The 21,685-nt window shown below is 39.8% G+C and overlaps 1 protein-coding gene across 1 annotated transcript in view; it reads left to right on the forward strand.

Moving 5' to 3' along the window:
• Positions 1 to 1,774: 1,774 nt before the first annotated feature.
• Dnajc1 (DnaJ heat shock protein family (Hsp40) member C1) overlaps positions 1,775 to 21,685 on the forward strand; it is a 136,600-nt gene continuing 116,689 nt past the window's right edge. Inside the window, exon 1 of the mRNA XM_052156885.1 lies at positions 1,775 to 2,316. Coding sequence (XP_052012845.1) covers positions 2,107 to 2,316 — 210 coding nt within the window. The 5' untranslated portion in view covers positions 1,775 to 2,106. The remainder of the gene's footprint in view (positions 2,317 to 21,685) is intronic.

The raw sequence follows: 21,685 nt of genomic DNA on the forward strand, positions 1-21,685 counted from the left end.
TCGAATAAAATAAATAAATAAATAAGGCCACTATAAAAAAAAGAGTTTTTATATCTGCCATTTTATAAATTTTCCATGAAATAGTCAATTTTAATGTGCTTGTCTATATATGTCTTGAATTTTACCAGAAATATTTTCCATGTAAATTTTCAATTTTATATGAAAATATTTATAATTCTACCTTCCATCAACTTAGAATTATTTTATGCCTATCATTTTATATGTATAATTTCCATGGTAATCTTTAATTTTAACATGTTTTTCTATATATTTCTTCAATTTTATCAGAAATATTTTCTATGTAAATCTTCAAGTTTATCAGAAAATGTTTATTATTCCACTTTTAATCAACTTAGGAATACTTTTATGCCTACCATTATTATAGCTATATAAAATTTTCCATGATAATCTTCAATTCTAACATGTTTTTCTACATTTCTCTACAATTTTATCAGATATATTTTCTATGTAAATCTTCAATTTTATCATAAAATGTTTCTATTTCATATTTCAATTAACTTAGCAGTGTTTTTATGTGTACCACCTTACTCTTTAATTTCCCATGAAAATTGTCAATTTTAACATGTTTTTCTATGTATCTATTCTATTTCATCTGAAATATTTTCCATGTAAATCTTCAATTTTATCATAGTTTTCACTTCCCTTTTCAAAAAAAAAAAAAGAAAAAGAAAGAAAGTGATAAACTCCCTGAAAATGGAGTAAGTCCTTGGAGTTCTTGTACAACACAGAGTTCAAGATGGAAATACAGGAATGTCTGTTAAGCGCTCATACTAAAATTGCTACAGTTGTGGCAAGATCACACCACTTTCAAAAAATATCACTCAATAATATGGTGATCAAATATGGAAAAGATCGATGTTGGCTAAAAAAATTTTTTTTTACAGTTTCCACTCATTGAATAAACAAACATTTGCTTGTAGGGACCTGGTAAAGATGATGGATCTTTTAAAAAAAATAGTTCTTAATTTTTATGTATATGTATGTGCCTGCCTATGTGTAGTGCACATGCACAGGTGCCTGTGGAAGCTAGAGGAGAGTATTGGACCACCTGGAGCATGAATTACAGGCGGCTGTGAACCACCCCAATATGGGTACAGGTCCTCCGAAAGAGCAAGAAGTGGTCCTAATCAAAGAGTCAAAACTACAAGATTAGTTTACTTTATGGAAATAAACTTCAGATTTAAAAGAATATTTTTTTATATGTATGAGTGTTTGCTTGCTTGAATTTGTGTATTATGTGCGTGCAGTATCCTGCAGAGGCCAGAAGGGGGCTTCAGATCTCCTGGAAATTACAGGCTGCTTATCTGAATGGAATATACCGGAAAATCTTAATTCATACTTAGAAACATAATTGTTTTCTTGCATCAATTCCTTTTTGTGCCCCTACCCCCAAAACTACACTGGAATGGATCTGTGTGTTTTAGGCATTAGTTCAATTCATACCATCTTTACTGATGGAATGACAAAATGCTAAGGGAACAGAAGCCCCTAAACAATAAAATACATCCTAAATAGGCTTTTAATATCGGAAGGCAAGGTAGCAGGTCCGGGGAAGAAAACCTACAGTTAGGCGTTCCCGGCCCCGGAGGTCTGTGATTGTTCACTGCTCATAACCAGCACTCAAACACGTGCTGCTACTCTACAAGCCATCCACTGAATGGCTGTCCTCCTTCGCCGGAATCCAGAGAGCCTGGCGTTCCTACTTCCGGCCCCGGCCCCGCCCCCACAGTTGCTAGGAGACGTGATGTCACCGGAAGCGAGGCCTGGGATAGGCTGAAGCCTGGGGAAACCTCTCCCACACGGCAGCTTGGGTGCCGGCTCTGGCTCTCCAGCTGTTCCTAGGCCGGGTCGAGGGTCTGGAAAGGGAGAGCCGGCGGCGACTGGTCTCCGCTCCCCGGCCGCCTTCTCCGCGTCCGTCGGTGCTTCCGTCGAGCCGGCAGCCTGGCTGGCCGCTTCCGGGCGGCTGCCCGCGCTCCTGACTGACAGGCGCCGTCCGCACTGCCCGCGCCACCCGCCACCCGCCACGTCCCCGCTCTCTGCCGGCGCACGGCGTGGCCGGCTGCCGACCTCTGTGAGCCCAGCGCGATGTGGGTTCCCGGCTTCGGACCCGCGCGACTTCGCCAGCGCCGGCGCTCCGAACTGGTGTCGACCTCGGCGTGGCCGCTGTGGCCGCTGCTGCTCTTTCTGCTGGCAGCCGTGCGGCCGGTGCGCGCCTGGGAGAGCGGAGACCTGGAGTTGTTCGACTTGGTGGAGGAGGTGCAGTTGAACTTCTACGAGTTCCTCGGGGTGCAGCAGGTAAGCGCGCCGGCCGCGGTGGGCCGGACCTCTGCACTCAGCCCTGGCCACTCGACTGCCATCTCTTCCCGGTCCCTCACCGTCGGCCCAACTTCGGAACTTCGCATCTAAGTGTTAGGCTGGACGGTGCAACTTGCTTGGGAGTGCTGCTATCTTTTCTTTGGCTTTCTGATGACCATCAAGCTGTGCTGAAGGAAGAAGGAAGAGAGGTGTAGGCGGACCGTTTTTACACTTAACCTGTCTCCAGTGTGACACAGTAACCATGCATCACCCCAAATTGTCATCTTCCCACTTAAGCATATTTTTACTTCATCTCCTTCCCTCCCCCTCCTCCTGTCTAGGCAGACAGAAATACATTTTACCCAGCGTCTGTTAGCAGTTTTCTTGCACTGTATTTTGTAATCGTTATAGCCTGCTATTAGTGTTTGTGCTTTAGTTAGAAATCTGGAAGAATTTGAAGCCTCCTCCCTGTTGGTCTTAGGACTCATAGGAGAGGCTGTGACGCTTTCAGGGTTTGAGGTGTTTGGGGCGCTGCTCAGGATACTCTTGTGTATAAGTCCTTGCCTCTCCATTTATTTCTGTTCTGGTTTTAACTAGGATCTTTAACTTGTAAAATCTTTTGTTCTCTTTTATTTCTACTTGAAAGTGATCGAGTGAGGGTATTTATTCAGACTCTGCCTCAAACAATGAGCAGAAAAAGAAGACATGTGACTAACTTCATGATCATGGAATGAAAGAATTACCCAAGCTCTCTCTGATTGAGTCCTTCACACAAGATATAAGTTGTGGAGTTAAAACAATAACAGCAAAAAGGCACACTTGACAGCATTAGCTAAGAAATGTACCTCTTCCTGTAAGTTATGAAATAGGAAACTTTCAGAGGAAATTAATTGAACTGTTAAACAGAAATTTAATTTTCATTCATTGCATTTTAATTCCGTGATTGCATATAAAATTATTGGGTATAAAATTGCAATGGTATTGAACTTAACAGTTCTCATTTCTTAAAAGAGTTAAAAATATTATACACAGTGGTTTTGTAGTCATTGTAAGGTGTTACCTTGTGCCACTTCCTGCTCATAGAGAAAAAAAATATGCCTCATTTCCAAAGTAAATGATAATGCAATGTATGTAACAGTAATTAGTGAAAATGTAAGTTTGAAGACTGTTTATTCAGGCTTAGATTTAGGGTCTTCAGGTAGCTCAGCCTATCCTCTAAAGCATTATTCTCCAGCCTCAGGCTGCTCCTGGATGTTGAGATTGTAGCCTTTCTCACTACATCAGGCCAGGAGATTGATTTCACTTTTTAACTAAAAAAAAAAAAAAACAAAACAACAACAACAACAACAACAAAAGACCCTAGGTAGAACAGGAAATAATTCCTTTAGATTTTTTTCATTTATTTGTTTGTTTTTATTTTATTTAAGTTAATTACCTCCTTCCTCCATTCCCCCCTCCCCCCAGGGTTTCTCTTTGTGCTGTACTGGCTGGCCTGGAACTTACTAGGTTGACCAGGCTAGCCTCAAACACAGAGCTATCCATCCACCTACTTCAAGGACTGCTGGAATTAAAGACATGTGCCAGTATACCTGGCCTAATCCCTTCCATGTTATTGTGTGTGCTTGTCTACCTCTGTCAGTGTCGTAAATGTTTCTTCTTAGTACCACACCACAATGGTTCTCTAGGCTCTTGGGGTTTTTTTTTTTTTGCTTTGTTTTGTTTTTAATGTTTATGAATGTTTTACCTGCATGTATGTCTGTGTACCACCTTTGTGCCCAGCACCCACAGAGGGCATCTATCTGATCCCCTGGGACTGGAATTACAGACACTTGTGAGCTGCCATGTGACTGTTGAGAATCAAATCTGGGGGCCTTTGAAAGAACAGCCAGTGATCTTAACCACTGAGCCATCTTTGCAACACCAGGAATGCTCTTTATTGCATTTAGCTTTTGTTTGTCTATTTATTTATTATGCTTGCCCTGGCAAACATGGAGGTCAGAGGTCAGCTCTTAGAAGTTGGTGTTTTCTTCCCATGAGGGTCCCAGGGATTAAACTTAGCAGATGCCTTTAACGACTGAGCCATCTTGCTAGGTCAACGAAATAGTTGTTTAGTGTTCATTATTATTGATTACATTCTGTAGCTAGTGAGAGTTCTATATATAACTATATTGCCTCATGTTTTGTTACCTTGACACAAGCTAGAGGGGACACGAGTCATAAGAAGTGATTTTAATTGAGAACGTGCCTGAATCACATTGGTCTGTAGGCAAGTCTGTGGGAGCATTTTGTTGCCATGATTGCTGAGGGAGGGCCCAGCCCAGAGTGTGTGGTACCACCACATGGCAGATGATCCTGGGTTATATAAAAAGCAAGATGAGCAAGCCATGGGGAGCAGGTCAGTGGGTAGCATGCCTGCAAGGTCTCTGCTTCAATTCCTGCCTTGACTTCCCTCAGAGATGGATTGTGCCTTGGAAATGTCAGCCAAAAGCCCCCTTTCTCCCTTAAGTTTATCTTGTCAGTGTTTTGTCATAGCAACAGAAAAGCAAAGTAGAACAATAACTTATTAAAACAAATCTTGATGATGCTTTTGAATAGTTTGTATAAATTAAGCTTTTAAAGAGAATAGAGAGACTTAGCAGTAGTGGTCTCAAATGTATATTATTTCTGGGTGGAGAGATGGTTCATTAGTAAGAGAACTTGCTATTCTTGCAGAGGAATGGATTTCATTTCCTAGTACCTGTGTTTTTTTTTTTTTAGCTCACAACTGCCTCTAATTCCAATTTTTGGGATCTGATACCTGATGATCCCTGAGAGTACTATACTTGAATATACAAACCCACATATATGTGCATAATTGAAAAGGTTAGTTATCTGGCCTTGTCTATATACTATCATGGTTTGTAATTTCATACTATTTAGTTTGCAATAAATTAGTATGAACAACTAGAGACCTTAACTTTGTAAGGAAAGATAGGGAAATACATATAGCTAATTGAGAAGATTTGATCAAATTGGTAAAATTTGAAAAGAATCCAGAAAATTATTTTAATCTATATTTCTTTTTTTTTTTAAGCTTTATTTATTTATTTTTTTTCGTTCTTTTTTTTTTATTCGATATCATTTATTTACATTTCAAATGATTTCCCCTTTTCTAGTCCCCCCACTCCCCGAAAGTCACGCAAACCCCCTTCTCTTCCCCTGTCCTCCCACCCACCCCTTCCCACTTCCCCGTTCTGGTTTTGCTGAATACTGTTTCACTGAGTCTTTCCAGAACCAGGGGCTAATCTATATTTCTGTATTTAGCTGTGTTGAAATCGAAAAGAAAGCTAGAAGGAAGGTTTATTCAATTGACACAGAAAAATAGATTGGAATGTTCTTTGCTTTGAATCTTAGCTTTCTTGGAAGACTTTCAGGGGACCAGATATGTGATGGAGATAAACTCAACCGGTTTAAAGTTTAATGTGTGATATTTAAGCTAGAGCCAAACAATCTCCTGTTGACTAGCAGATGTTGGGACAGATGAAGTAGCAAAACTGTGCAGTGTTGTTATTCAGTGAAGACTTATTTGGTATCCACTGAATCTTAAGCATAAAACCTTTAGCCTCATTTAGGTTAATAGTTTAGTTGGGAATGGGAACATAAATAGTGAACGTAAATAGGTATATATAAATAGCAGATGCTCAGAGGCTTCTGAAGCTGTAGGGCATTGATTATAATCTAAGGACTCCAGCCTTATAACCTATCAATTCTCAAATGTACTATGTCTTAGTCCTTATCGCTTTGGGGATTGGACGTCAGCATTCCCATTTTAGAAGGACTCCAACATTCAGATTATAGTGTGATGGAGGAGCACACAGCAGGGCCGACAAGGAAGAGAGTGAGTGCTCAGGTCTTGATACAGGAGTGTGTTGAGAGTTTGAGGGACAGCAGCCAGTATTGCCAGAGCAGAGTGCTGGAGAATAGAGAGATCCAAGTCCTAGTGGTAAGGACAGATCATACAGAGATTTGCAGGTCATTATAAGGACATTGATTTTTACTCATAATTAAGTTGTGGAGTGAGTGTCCACCAGATTTGAAGTAGATTTCCAAATGGTCATGTCTTTGTGCTAAGGATAGTTGATAAGGCATTAGTTTCTTAGAGAAATCATGGTAGTGTAGAATGTAGCATAGGCCTGGGTGTGAGCAGTGATAATGGTATGAATCGATCAGATTCTGGATTTAATTTGATCATAAAATTAACAAGAATTTACTCAGATGGTGTGCTGGTTAGTTGATTTTTTTTTTCAGGTTTGAGAAAATGCCTCCATCAATGTGACCTGTATGTAAGTCTTTGGGACATTCTCTTGATAAATGATTGATATGAGAGGGGTAACCTAATGTGGGTAGTGCCAATCCTAGGCACGGATAAGAATTCCTTGGTTGTATAAGAAAGCAGGATGAGTTTGCCATAGGAAGAAAGGCAGTAAGCATTGTTCCTCCACTCTGCTTCAGTTCCTGCCTTAAGTGTCTTCATGACGGAATGTAAACTGTAAGGTAAAATATACCCTTCCCTCCATAAGTTGTTTTTGGTTATGGTCTTTATCACAGCAATAGGAAAGTGAACAGGACAAGTGGTGTAAATATGGATTCTAACAGAAGAGAGATTTAAGAAAATTCTAAAGATTAAGGGGGCAGCTGAACTTACAGACTTGTGGAAGCCTGGACAGGGACTCTAGTTGAGGGAAAATCAAGAGTTTGGTCACAACAAATTTGCTATTTCTGTCAAGCACAGTGGAGGCATGTAGCTATTTGGTTATTGAGGTTGAGAGTTCAGACAGAAAAAGTGGGCTGGAGATAATAAACTGGTTCTTGGTACTTAGAAGATAACGTGAAACCACATAACTGGATGAGTTTACCCCAAAGAATGAGTCTAAAAGACAAGACAAGAGGTCTGAGAACTAAGCCAGAGAGACCGTGATGAGGGAAAGGAAGAACCCGTGAAGAGACAAACCAAGAAATGGAATGTCTTTCAAGCCAAGTAGTGGGAATCCTCAGAGAGGAAGAAGTGATCAGTTGAGTAAGATGAATGAAGAGTTGAATCTGAAGGTTCTGAGAGTTGGCTGGACCTAATAGTGAGCTCAGCAGAGGAGATGTGGAGAGTTGGACAACAGGCATAAGATGATTCTGATTGCATCTTTTTTGTCTTCTTGTCCTTCCCTAAGCTGCTCACTTGCAATAATATGCCTTTCAGATTCTGGACTGCTTATTTTTTTAGCTTTATGATTTGGGGCGATTTTAAGAGTTACTTCATTCTTTAGAACAGGTGAGTTTTGGGCTGGAGAGATGGCTCAGCTGTTAAGGGCTAGGCTCACAACCAAAAATATGAGAACAGGTGAATTTTATGGACACATGTCAGATACTTCCATATATACTGAAGGAAATAACGTTGATGAAACCATGTGTTATAACAAAAACTAAATTGGAATTCCCCCAAACAAGTACTTTCTTGATAGTTTTTGCTGAACAATAAGTCACATTTACATAATATTTAAGGTCCCAGTAGAGCAAAGGGCCCCATGCGTATTTTAAGTTGTTTTAGAAATTTAAAAAGAGACTTCAGACCTCTTTGGTAGAGGTTGACTCTAGAAAGCATATCTGTGGTTCAGCCTATTTTTTTGAATGCTTTTTAATTGTTCATAAGATACTCCAATGTGGATATTACATCTTTTCAGCAGAGAGTCAGGCAGAAAGATGAACAACACCATGTAGGGTGGAAGATATGCTGTTCAAAATCTTAAATCTGACTTGAATTTCTAGATCCCTACATAATATTTGTATTTCATCAGCTCCTTGGATTCCCGTTATTTATCATGAAATCAGCATCAATTCTAGCTTTTCTCTTTGTTTTATTTTGTTTTTTGTTTTTGTAATTATCTTGTGGGGCCATAATTTCTCATTATATAATATTTTATATTCTAGCCAAGAATAAATACTTCATTTTTATTTTAAAAAAATTTGTGAATTTTCTCCAATAGCTGTTATATATTCTCTCTCTGTCTAGCCATGCCCTTGTTTTTCAGATGGGAAAGAAGAGTGATTTTTGTTGTTGTTGTTGTTGTTCTATATTATTTACTTTTTGCAGTTCTTTTTTGTTTGTTTTGTGTGCATATAAGTACATCACATTTTTTTCTTTTATTTTTATGCCTGGTCAATTTTTATTGGATATTTTATTTGTCTACATTTCAAATGTTATCCCCTTTCCTGATTTCCCTCCCAGAACCCCCCTATCCTCTTCCCCCTCCCCCTGCTTCTAAAAGGGTGTGCCCCCACCCACCGTCCCACTCCCATCTCCCCACACTGGCATTCCCCTACACTGGGGCATTGAGCCTTCATTGGACCAAGGGCCTCTTCTCCCATTGATGCCAGACAAGGCCATCTTCTGCTGCATATATGGCTGGAGCCATGGGTCCCTTCATGTGTACTCCTTGTTTGGTGGTTTAGACCCTGGGAGCTCTTGATGGTTGATATTGTTGATCTTCCTATGGGGTTGCAAACCCCTTCAGCTCCTTCAGTCCTTTCAAGAACAGTGATTAATTGGCCTTTTTACACCCTAACACTTAAAAAATGAAGACTGGTGAATCTGCACTTTTGTTCTCGGTTATATCTAATTATTTGGATCGTGAGAGTCATTGCGCTTATGATGCTAGTGTGTGGTTTAACCCTTTTTTTCACTAGTTTATTTATCTGCTTTACATCCTGATCACAAACCCCCTCCCTCCTCTCCTTCCAGTCTCATCCTCCCACCCTTCTCCCGTTCTCCCCTCCCCTTCTCCTCAGAGAGGGGAATCCTCTCTAGGGGTACCAACCCACCCTCACATATCAAGTCTCCTCAGTAGAATAAGCACATGCTCTCACATAGAGGCCAGACAAGGCAGCCTAGCCTAGCTATGGAAAAGGGACACAAAGTCAGGCACCAGAGTCAGACACAGCCCCCACTCCAGTTGTTAGGAGACCCACATGAAGACCAAGCTGCACATCTGCTACAAGTGTGTAGGGGCCTGGGTCTAGCCCATGCATGTTCTTTGGTTGGTGGTTCAGTCTTTAAGCATCTATTCCCTTGTAAACTTGTTGTGTATTTAGCCTCTTCCTTTTTATTATGAATCTGAAATTATTTCTCAGCTTGGAGGGAGAGAGAAATGCAAATTCTAGAGTGGTAGATTATCCTCCAATCATATTTCTCATGTTGGCATATCATGTATAGACTTAGAGATGGATAAATACTTATTTAATTATATACAGTTTTGAATCAGATTTAATTATTAGAATTTATTTTTCTTGTGTACAAAAGTGAGGATTGCCTAAGCACATTTTATAGGGAAAGGCAAGTCTGTTGCAGAAATTTTCTCACATATATGGAGCTGATAGAATTAAAACCTTTTGGCTGTCTTTTCTGGTGTTCTGAATCTTTTTCAGTGCAAATAAGTAGAACACTCAGATATCTTACCTTTTCCTTCCATAGATGATATTTTACATTGAATTGGGGAAGTAAAATTGGATTCTATGGGTACAGTTACTCATAGAGGTCTATTTTAATGTCTTATTGAAAAGCTTACCCAGTGACTAATGTGGTAGATTTCAAAAATCCCACTTTTCTCAGAGTTCAGAGTAAGTAGATTATAGGATGGAAGTAAGAGTATATATTTGGCTTAATGGTTAGTGAGGGGGAGAGTATTTGTGGCAGTTAAAAGTAACAAGTACTTTTATAAGATGCCTGTTTTCACTATTAAGTGACTTCCAGATTTGTTAGGTTTCCTATCAGTGAATGAATCATTGTGTGAACTATTACTGTATTGCTTTATAAATGTTTTCCTGAGACAGGCAATATGACAGCAAATTTGCCTATAATTAAAACTGTTTGGCCAGGCAGTGGTGGAGCATGCCTTTAATCCCAGCATTTGGGAGGCAGAGGAAGGTGGATTTCTGAGTTCAAGGCCAGCCTAGTCTACAGACTGAGTGACAGGACAGCTAGGGCTGTACGGGAAAACCCTGTCCTGAAAAACCAAAAGATAAAAAATTTTAAAAAAAGAACAAACCTGTTCTATTGCCTTTTTTGAATAGTGTCTCTAGGTAGAGGAGTGGAGTTAGAGTAAAGAGAGACTTCTGAGTATGAGTAGGACCTTGAACACTGTTACAATAAAACTATAATCATACGTATTTGCAGAAAGCAATCTTTACTGTCATGAAGCATTTAACTGTGAAATATGGGTCCTATACAAACGAATGTAAAATATTTTCACTGTTTTGAATAACATTATAATATCCTAAGTACTTAATATTTGCATTTTTATGGCTTTATTCTTTTTTTATTCGATATAATTTTTTATTTACATTTCAAATGATTTCCCCTTTTCTAGCTCCCCACTCCCCGAAAGTCCCATAAGCCCCTTTCTCTTCCCCTGTCCTCCCACCCACCCCTTCCCACTTCCCCGTTCAGGTTTTGCCGAATACTGCTTCACTGAGTCTTTCCAGAACAAGGGGCCACTCCTCCTTTCTTCTTGTACCTCATTTGATGTGTGGGTTATGTTTTGGGTATTCCAGTTTTCTAGGTTAATATCCACTTATTAGTGAGTGCATACCATGATTCACCTTTTGAGTCTGGGTTACCTCACTTAGTATGATGTTCTCTAGCTCCATCCATTTGCCTAAGAATTTCATGAATTCATTGTTTCTAATGGCTGAATAGTACTCCATTGTGTAGATATACCACATTTTTTGCATCCACTCTTCTGTTGAGGGATACCTGGGTTCTTTCCAGCTTCTGGCAATTATAAATAAGGCTGCTATGAACATAGTAGAACATGTATCCTTATTACATGGTGGGGAATCCTCTGGGTATATGCCCAGGAGTGGTATAGCAGGATCTTCTGGAAGTGAGGTGCCCAGTTTTCAGAGGAACCGCCAGACTGATTTCCAGAGTGGTTGTACCAATTTGCAACCCCACCAACAGTGGAGGAGTGTTCCTCTTTCTCCACACCCTCTCCAACACCTGCTGTCTCCTGAATTTTTAATCTTAGCCATTCTGACTGGTGTAAGGTGAAATCTCAGGGTTGTTTTGATTTGCATTTCCCTAATGACTAATGAAGTTGAGCGTTTTTTAAGATGCTTCTCTGTATGGCTTTATTCTTATTGACAGGGATGGGGGACTGACTATTAGGACTTAAGTTAGAAATTTAATTTAGAATTTATATTTCATTCTTTATCTTATTGAATACTAAATTAAGTAAACATTTACTTTTTCAATAAGTATTCCAGTTTACTACCATCTAGTAGCTGGCATCTGATATGTAATCTGGCATATTACAACAGCAAGGGCAAGCCACATTCTGCACTTTTGCCTAGAAAATGTGCATAAAACAGTATGCTTCATTATTAAATGGATGCCTATTTTGTTGCAAGTAAGGCAGTAACCACTAATTACCATCATTGTGATATTAATTAAGGCCAGAAGGAAGAACATCACCATTGTCATTTACTGGACCATGGGGAAGGCTGAAGGTTCAAAACTATGCCAGCTAAGAAAGAAACTTCTAGCCAGTTCTTACTACCACTGAGAATGTTCAGGAGGGCTTCCATGATCAATTGCATTTGTGTATTACCAAGAAACCTCTCACTTTTTGAAATCTAGAAGTTGCAAATTTTATCAGCAGTTATTTTCATGGACCACACATTTATTTAAAAGATTATCACTTGAGAGGCAGAGGCAGGCAAATATTTGTGAATTTGAGGCCAGCGTGGTCTATAGAGTGAGGTTCCAGGACTATATATATATATAATATATACATATATATTATATGTATATTATAAATATATATATGTATATATTATATATATATATATAGTACTATATATATGTGTGTGTGTATATATATATACACACACATATATATATAGTATTTATTTGGGGGTGTAGAGACACATACAGGTAATTCTAGCACTTCGGAAGCAGAAATTGGAGAATTCTTTCAAATTTAAGGCCAGCGTAGTCTACACAGTGAGTTCCAAACTATCCAGGGTTACAAAACAGAACCTTTTCTTAATATATATTTCATATATATTTACACATATACCTATACACACACACACGTACACATATGCATTGGCTTTTAAATGGTGTTTTGCATTAACAGTTGATGAGTTGATTTATGGGCATTAAAGACAGTAAGAATAATGGAATAACGTAGAAAAGCCAGAAGTTGTAACTTTTCTAGTAGTTAATTGTATGTTATTTTTGTATGAATCTTTTATTTATTTTTTATTTTAATTTTTTTGCAGTTTGTTGTGTCTTATGATATTTCTGTGTGGACCTTTTATCTACAGCAGGACATAGGCTTCCTGGTTTAAGTAAAGCATACTAGTGTAAGTATTTGATGAAGTACAACCGAGTGCCATGCTGGGATTTTCATAGTGCTTCTGTAAGGTTAATGTGACTTTTGGTATCTCACTGTTAGACATGTATTTTACATTATTTTAGGTTGATTTTGAAAGTGATTATTATGAAAAGCTTCAGTTTTCAACAGTACTGACATTTTAAAAAACAATTACCAAAAGTTGTGGCTTGAATTATCTTCAAAGGCTATATAGCATAGTCTTCACATTATTTTTATTGTAAATACATCTTTTCAGTTGATGTTTGATGCAATAGTTAATAGTTATTTAGAGCGCTGATAAATACTGTTCATATAGATGAAGAGATCTGAATGTAGAACAAGCACTCTACCAGCAGGCTGCACCCTCAGCCCCTGTCAATAATCTTTTCAAGGTGGGCATGGTGCCCACATCTGTAATCCAGCACTCAGGAGGATCACTAGTTCAAAACCAGCCTACCTTACATGGCAAGGTCAAGGCCATCCTAAGCTGAGTAGCAAAACTTCATCTCAAAAAAGAATATAGCTAACTGCACTCAGTGGTAGAGCACTTGCCTAACATGTGCAAAGCCTTATAAGGTAAAAGAATGTATTAGAGTAACTAACCTTTATGAAAAATTATGAAAAAATGTATACATACAAATATTAAAAGTAATGGAGTAATATCTCCATCTTGTGGTCTTTTTTGGATATTGCCATTAAAAATGTTAAGGGGTTGTATTTTCACAACTGCAGGCATAGAAAAGAGTGGGAGCTAGGTGAAAAGAAGAGTCAGACACTTTCTACAGTATTCTGCAGGGACCTTGAACTGAGCTTCCCAGTGAACTCATTGGATGTGCGTGTACTGAGACAATAATACCAGCCCCAGGCAGGCCTGTGCCTTTGCTTCACTGGGCCTGACAAATACAGCCTGCCTGGCAGCACCTTGATATGTGTGTGGTCCTGGCAAGAAATAGATTAAACATAAAAATGTCCTTCAAATTAGGCTTATCAAAACCTTTTGTAAACCAAAGGCTGTCATTTGGCTGTCATAGGAGAAAAAGCATCAGCATGAGCCAGGGAATCAAGCCAAAGGAAGAGCCAAAGTTTTTGCATTAGTGTTACTCAGTTTCTTGATTACTTCCTTAGATAGCAGAATAATGACTAAGTGTTATCAGTCTGTAGTAACTCAGAGGAATACAGTTAAGCTACAGATAAGGAATTCATGTACTTAATATTTGGGAAAAATTGCATGTATACTGAATATGTACAGACTCTTTGTCATTTAAATGATACATAAATGTAACAACTGTCTGTATGGTGTTTGTATTGTGTACAATATTATAATTGAGTATGATTTTTAAGTATTTTTATGTGTAATGAGTGTTTTGTCTGCATGTCTGGACACCACACATGTGCTTGGTACCTGCGGAGACCAGAAGAGGGCGTCAGATCCTCTGGAACTAAGAGCTATAGCTGGTAGTGAATTGCTACGTGGGTGCTGGGAACCAAAACCCAGTCTTCTGTGAGAGCAGCAAGTGTTTTTTACAGCTGAACACTATCTTCAGCCCCTCTCAAGCAGATGCAAAGTGTTATCTACAAATACTACTTCATTTCGTGTAAGGCACTTGAGCACCCCCAGACTGAGATATCCAGGGTACAGGAACCAGAATTGCAGACTCGTCCATTGCCATTTACTGTATAAAAAGACAAATAAGTTTATAGTATGTAAAATAAACAGATTCTGGGCTGGAGAGATGGCTCAGCTGGTAAGAGCACTGACTGCTTTTCTAGAGGTCCTGAATTCAATTCCCAGTAACCACATGGTGGCTCAAAACCATCTGTAATGAGTCTGATGCCCTCTTCTGGTGTGTCTGAAGACAGCTACAGTGTACTTAGATGTAATAAATAAATAACTCTTTAAAAAAAAAGGTACAGATTGTGAGTAGCCTAAAGTAATGTTTTATTTATTTATTTTTTACTTTTGAAAACCCTTTTATTGATTCTTTGTGAATTTCACATTGTGCACTCAATTCCATTCATTTCCCTGTCTGTCATACCCATCCTCCATTCTTGCAACCTCCTCTCCTAAAAAGAAAAAAAAAAGTCTTGTGGAAACTGTAGTGTCACGGTGTGTCCCACAGTACACCCTTCTGTTCACACTTGTTTGCTTGCAAATGTTCATTGCAACAAGTCATTTGTCTGGTTTGAGGCCTCAGGCTTCCGGTACACCCTCAGTACTGGAACCTCACCCAGACTCCTTTCAGGTATCCTGTTGTCGTGTGTCATGGAGATCCTGTAGTTTAGGACTGGCCCCTTCATGTACTCCAGCAGTTCACTGATGGGGTAGATGTTGGGGTGGACTAACTCAAAGTCCTGGGTCAGCCTGCCGCCTCTCACACACCCACACCACCTGGGCAAGCTCTCAGGCCCTGCCCAGCTAACTCGTCCACTGTCGCAGGCAGCAAGGGCAGAGCTAGCTCTTCAACTCTCATGCTTCAGATGGGCTGCACCCACACCATCAGGGCCAGCTCTGTGGTACTGCCTAGGAGAGATACAGGGCAGTGCTGCGGCAGGTGAGCGGGAGGGCAAGCGAGGAGCTAGGCCAGATCTCCTGTTCTCATTGTCAGGGCTGGCTCACTTGCACTCCCCTCCCCGACTCCCCAGGGTAAACTCTCCTTTGCTGCCCAGGTGTAGGGCCCGTTCTCCTGTGTGTTGCAGCAGGTGAGGGACAGGGCCAGTTCTCCCGCTTTCACCCTGCCCGAGGTGGAAAGGGCGGAGGGTTATCTCTCTTTTGTCTACTGGTTGCCCAGCAGATAAGTTGTAGGGCCTGTTCTCCCCTGGACTACCATCTCCAGGGTCTGCTCTACTGTACTGCCCAGGCAAGGTGCAGGGCCTGTTCTCCAGAGTTGTGCAGCAGGTGAAGGGTAAGACCATCCCTCCTGCTCTGATGACCACACAGCTGACAAGAGGCAGTCAGCTCTCCCATGCTCAGAGCTCCAGTGCTAGCTCACTAGCCATACATACATCCAGGGCCAGGTCTACTGTGCTGCCCAGGTGAAGTACAGAGCCCACTCTCCTTAGTGCTGTAGCAGGTGAGGGGTGGGGTCAGCTCTTCCAGATGTCTAGGTGAGGGCAGGAGCCAAATCTACACAGCCATCAGACATCAACATGGCCCTGGGTGGCAGCCCAGACCAGGAGGGTCTGCCTGACCTTTGGTGGTAACAGACCTCTGTTGCTTCAGGGCTATGGCTCCAGACATGGCCATCGGTGGGAGCAAAGGCCTCACCTTGGTTTAGGTGGCATCACCAGATCCAGCAGGCTGCTCCTCACTACCCTGGAGTCTTGTGTTCTGGCTCTCTACATTATGCATCCATCCTTCTGCTCATTCTCTTCCATTTCTCCACTACTTACTTGTTCCTCTTAGTGGCTCCTGGGGTGTCTGGGTGTCTGGGGTTATCTCAGGAATGGTCCCGTGCTGTGTGGCAGGGTCATCTCAGGCATGGTGTGCCTGCCGGGGCCTACACTGCTTTGGACTGGTGTTGACCTAGGGCGTGTTCCTCTTCCAGAGTCCGGTGGCACCAGACTGATGATCTTTTCAGGCTTCCTCCCCACCCCGACTGCGAAGCCCCCCTTGCTGGGGGTCACCCATCTGGGGCTTGCTTCTGCCTGCCAGGGCTGTAGTAATGTTTTGTGCACTAGGAAAGAAGAAATATTTCACTTACAAATCTTGCACAGTGGACACTCCTGAATTCTGTCAGATGATACAAGCAACAATGTAATTTAGGAGGAAAAAAAGGGATACGAGACAAACAAGAAATTAACTTGAATAGTATATTTAGCTTAAATCCATGTATCAAAATTATTCAACATTTTGGGTTTTGCTTTATTCGCAACCCTATGGATCAAATCCAAGGCCTTGCACATGCTAGGCAAGTGTTCTACTGCTTGGATATCCTCCCTCCACAAATACACACCTTTTGAAATAGTTTTACTGTGAAGCTCAGATTGGCCTTTATCTTGCCATGTAAGGCATTTTTGCTTTGAACTGGTGATCCTAAATCCTGACATTATAGGTATGGGCCACCATGTCTGTCTTGTAAAAAGGATTGATGGGTTGAGGATGCAGCTCATTGGTACTTTCTCTACCATGCTTAAAATTCTAGGTGCTAACTGTAGCAACACACACACACACACACACACACACACACACACACACACACACACACACACAGCTTTATTTATGAGATATTTCATAGTCTAGCATTTTGTACCAAGGCTTTTAAAATCTAAGATATATTTTACATTTACACTTCCAGCACACCTTGTTTTTCATATTAAATTGTATTGAAAATACATAATCTGTACTGTGAGTTTTTGAGATATACAGCAGATATCAAAAATCATAAACTCAAATTGCTCTAATCATGTTTGAAGTTTGAATAGAATGTTGTTAAATTTAAATATAAATTAAAACTAAAATTTTAGTTTCTGAGTTCTAGCATGCTTCAAGTGCTCACCTGTGGATATTGGATAGCATATGCTAGCTAGCACAGCCTTTGAAAATTACAATTTCTGTATACATAGATGTAGTTAAATATTTTGAATATATTACTTGTTACTGATTTGCTTTTATCAAGGACATAGTTTGTAATGAATGAGTTCTCTTCTGCTATGTGAGTCCTAGGGATTGAGCATGGGTTGTCAGGCTCAACCGCAAGTGCCTTCACTGATGAGCCATGTCACCAGCCTTAGTTGCTTATACATTTTGTACATGCTTTGTTTTCTAAAACATTGGTTGATGTGGTTCACACTGTTCTGGTACAATGGTTATCTGAACTTCTATGAACAAACCTTTTGATCATGGTAGTTTTAAGTTATGTTTGATTTAAATTGTTCATTTGCATTTGACTCTCCTGTTATTATTTTATGATTCTGTAGTTTTGTTTTTGTATTCTTTGAGTTTGTGTGTGTGTGTGTGTGTGTGTGTGTGTGTGTGTTATATGTGGGTATGTGTATGTATCGAAGCCAGAGAGGTTGCCGTTCAACCACTTTCTGGCCTAGCCATAGAAGCAGAGGCCTTCATTTGAACCCAGAGTTTGCAGATTTGATCAGCCTAGCTAGCCAGCTTGCTGTGGGGATCCCTTATGTCACTTTCCCAAGTGCTGGGATTACATGCAGGCAGCCACATCTGCCCTGGCCTTGGCATGGGCGTTAGGAATGTGAAGTCTAGATCTCATGCTTGTGTGGCACAGGATTTGCTCACGGAGCAGCTCTCACCAGCCTGTGTACCAAGCAAGACTGGTCAGTGTTCATACTTTACAATTTTAACTTCCTGTTTCCCTTTTTATTCTGTCACTCAACCAATCTCATGTATTAATAGTTATTAGATATATACTGTAGTCCATATTGTTACCTATTTTGATTATTAAAATGCCTTTAATTAGATGTCTGTCAAAGAAGATGTCTAGATGCAGTTAATATTTGTGCTAGTCTTTCAGCTCTTTGTAATACCAAAGAGCCGCTCTGTAACCATTCTAGTGTAGTGGTTGCCTGTGCCGTCTCTATCTCTGCCAGTGAGTATTGCTTTTCTCTGGTTCGCATTATTAATTACTCATCATTCCCTTGCCTTTTAAAATTTCATAAGCAGCCAATGAAAAGATGTTGGGCTGGGCGGTGGTGGCGCACACCTTTAATCCCAGCACTTAGGAGGCAGAGGCAGGCGGATTTCTGAGTTCGAGGCCAGCCTGGTCTACAGAGTGAGTTCCAGGACAGCCAGGGCTACACAGACAAACCCTGTCTGGGGGCTGGGGGTGGGGAGGATGTTGGAAGTCACTTGTTTTAATCACCTCTAATCTCCTTGAGAGAAGACCTCAAGCACTGTACTAAGCATAGTTTGGGGTTACTATAGGTAGTTCCTGGGGCTCATCAAAGTCTGCAATAGAAAATTTTTGGAAGTTGGAAAAATAAGATGATTTTGAGCTTGTTATTTTTGATACTAAAGACCATGAAATGAACTTAAGTAGAAGTAATCCCAGAAACCGTTGGAAGCTTTTGAAGCAGAGCTCCAGTGCAGATGTATGTATGTATGTATGTATGTATGTATGTATGTATGTATGTATATATGTATGTATGCATGTATGCATGTATGTATGTATGTATGTATGTATGTTTGTATGTATGTATGTAAGTAAGTAAGTAGGTATGCAACTGCTTCAGACAGACTGCAATTCTATAGAGGGTTACAAGTTTGGTCTTGTGTATATCTGAATATTCATGTTTAGACTGAAGTAACTAATTTCCCTTAGGTAATTAAAATGTAATACTTTGTTAGGTAGGATCTTTAGTTGGTAGAAATTTAATTTTCAGGCTCAACTTGAGTGAGAGTTTGCCTGTTTACCTCTTTGTACTTTATAGTTTCTTTTACTCCTCCTAAGATACTTCAGGAAGTAATAGTTCATATGTAGGCAGCTTAGCACTCCCTTCAGAGCTTATATTGAGACCACTGTACATCCAAACACTAAGCCTGTAGGCCCCCTGGTCTTCTTCTGTGCAGAGTTATATACAGAAACCTTGTACTACATGAAGCTACACTTGCCTTATATTTCCATTGGTTATGGCAAGAATGGATAAATTGTGGCATACTCTACTTCAGACCTAGTTTAGAATATGAGACTGTGAAGTGGGGGAGTGGTTACTCATAGTGATCAGGAGTACAAAAATTAATTCCTCAATTAAAGAAGAAAATGTTAGGACCTTTATTCAGTTATCCTTTATAAGTTTTGCAAATTCTCTTTCTCCTTATTGTCCTTTCTACACTCCTACTATGTGGTCTAGGCTGTTTTGGAGCTCATGATTTTCCTCTTCTACTTCCTTATTTCTGGTATTACAGATATATACCACCATGACTTGCTTTATGTTTTCTAATATACTACATACTAATATAATACTAAACTATAAATTAATGAGCAAATATCCAAAAACCAAATATGAGGATCACAACCATTACACTGTATTCTTAACTATGTTTCAAATGCTACCTACTCAAGCACAGAACTGTAGTATCAGCTGGCAGTCCCAGTACTGAATATATAGCCACAAGGCAATTAAGTTATTATGTTCAAAAGAGACCTTCATTTCTACTGAAGCACTGTTCACATTATCTAAGATATGGAATCAGTCTATATGGGCTGAATGGATGAAGCAAATGTAGAATGAAATGTTTTCCAGCAGCAAAAGAAGAATTCCTGTCATTTGCAACAACCTAGATAGAACAGTAGGACATTATGTTAAGTATATAAGTTACAGAAACACATAAATGTATTTGGAAAGAAAAAGCTAATCTCAAACTAAGTAAAGAATAGAATGGTTGTTTCCATAGCCTGGAAACAATATAGGAGAAAAGAGATCTAGAAGCAAGAGCTAACAGGTATAAGACAATTGTTCCAATAAGTTGGAATTCCATAGATGGAATAATTTCCTGTGTTCTCACGTAGTATTAAGGATGACTGACAACAATTGATTTCAAAGTAGCTAGTAGGAAAGAATTTGAATATTTCTAGCACAAGAAAATAACATGAATGAGATGATAGATATGCCAGTTGATCCATATCACCACACATTAGATACATATGTAGTGAAGTGCCTTGCCAAGTCCCATAAGTAAATACAATTATTACCTGTCAATAAAAGTGTATTCAAATAATTAAAAAATGGTACCTAGACTTGATGACAGAAGCCTGTAATCCCAGCTGCTTGGGAAGCTGCAGCAAATTAAAGACCTACCTAGAGCACAGAGTGAATTCAGAACCAGCATGGGCAACTTATTGAGACCTATCTCAAGGTAGGCCAGAGATGTAGCTGAGAGAGTATTTCCTAATGTGCTTGAGACCCTATACTACAAAAACAAACAAAAATAGATGCTAGTTATTCTTAAAAGCTCACTCTAAACTTAATTCTAGCAGGGCACTTCAGTACATTTAAGATCTTTTGTATTACCTATTTTATTTGGATATAACCACTCTCAACTCAACTCTATGGCAATTTGGGGTGTGGGGTTGGGGATGGGGAGTTGTTAGGGATGCAGGGAATGAAGCCCAGGGTTTCAGATATACTGACATCATGTTCTGTGACTGAGATACATACACTTCAGTCCCAGAGGCAAATATTTTACAGGTTTTTTTTTAATTATGCATATATGAGTGTTTATCTGCATGTGTGTATGTCCATCATATGTGTGCCTAGCTCCCACAGGGGCCACGAAAGGGCATCAAATCCCCTGGAACTAGAGTTATAGACAGTTGTGAGCTACCATGTGGGTGCTGGGAACTGAACCTGGGCTCTCTACAGCAGGTGCTGTCTGTCTCCAGCTCCAACAGATTCTTATTTGTAATTTACTCAAGATGGCATGTAGTTAATATATTGCAAGAAAATAGAACATAGAATTTTGGTTTAGAATATGCTGTCTAGTTTCCACACCAGAAATTAAGAAGATAATAATACTTATAGGAAATTGTAATTCTATAGTTGTAATTTGCTTAAGAAATAAATTGCTTAAGTATAAAATGGGAAGATCTGGTTTGACCTTAATGGAAATAAATGCTCATTTTATTTGATTACATGTTGAACTGGGCTATTTGGCTTTGCTTTTTAAAAAAAAAAAAAACTCTGTAATTTACATTAATAAACATATAGTAAGATGAGCATTTAAAAAAAGAAATGTATTCTGTGTTAGCAGGTTATAAATAATCTTGGTGGCATATTTTAAGAGGGACACTAACAAATTGAATTTTAAGAAGGTAGCTACGAGCGAACTACAGATTCTGGGACGGTTTTCAAGAGGAACATATTTAGTATGAAAAGGAAAGGTAAGGAGATAAATGATCCCTGAATTCAGCTGTTACTTTGAAGCTATATGAGGGTTCATGTCTGATCCTTAGCCTGGGGAGCGAGGCTCCCTGTGGTCAGCTCTGGCTATTAGTGGGACC

The sequence above is a fragment of the Apodemus sylvaticus genome, chromosome 14 (genome assembly GCF_947179515.1).
Source record: "Apodemus sylvaticus chromosome 14, mApoSyl1.1, whole genome shotgun sequence".
NCBI classification, from domain to species: domain Eukaryota; kingdom Metazoa; phylum Chordata; class Mammalia; order Rodentia; family Muridae; genus Apodemus; species Apodemus sylvaticus.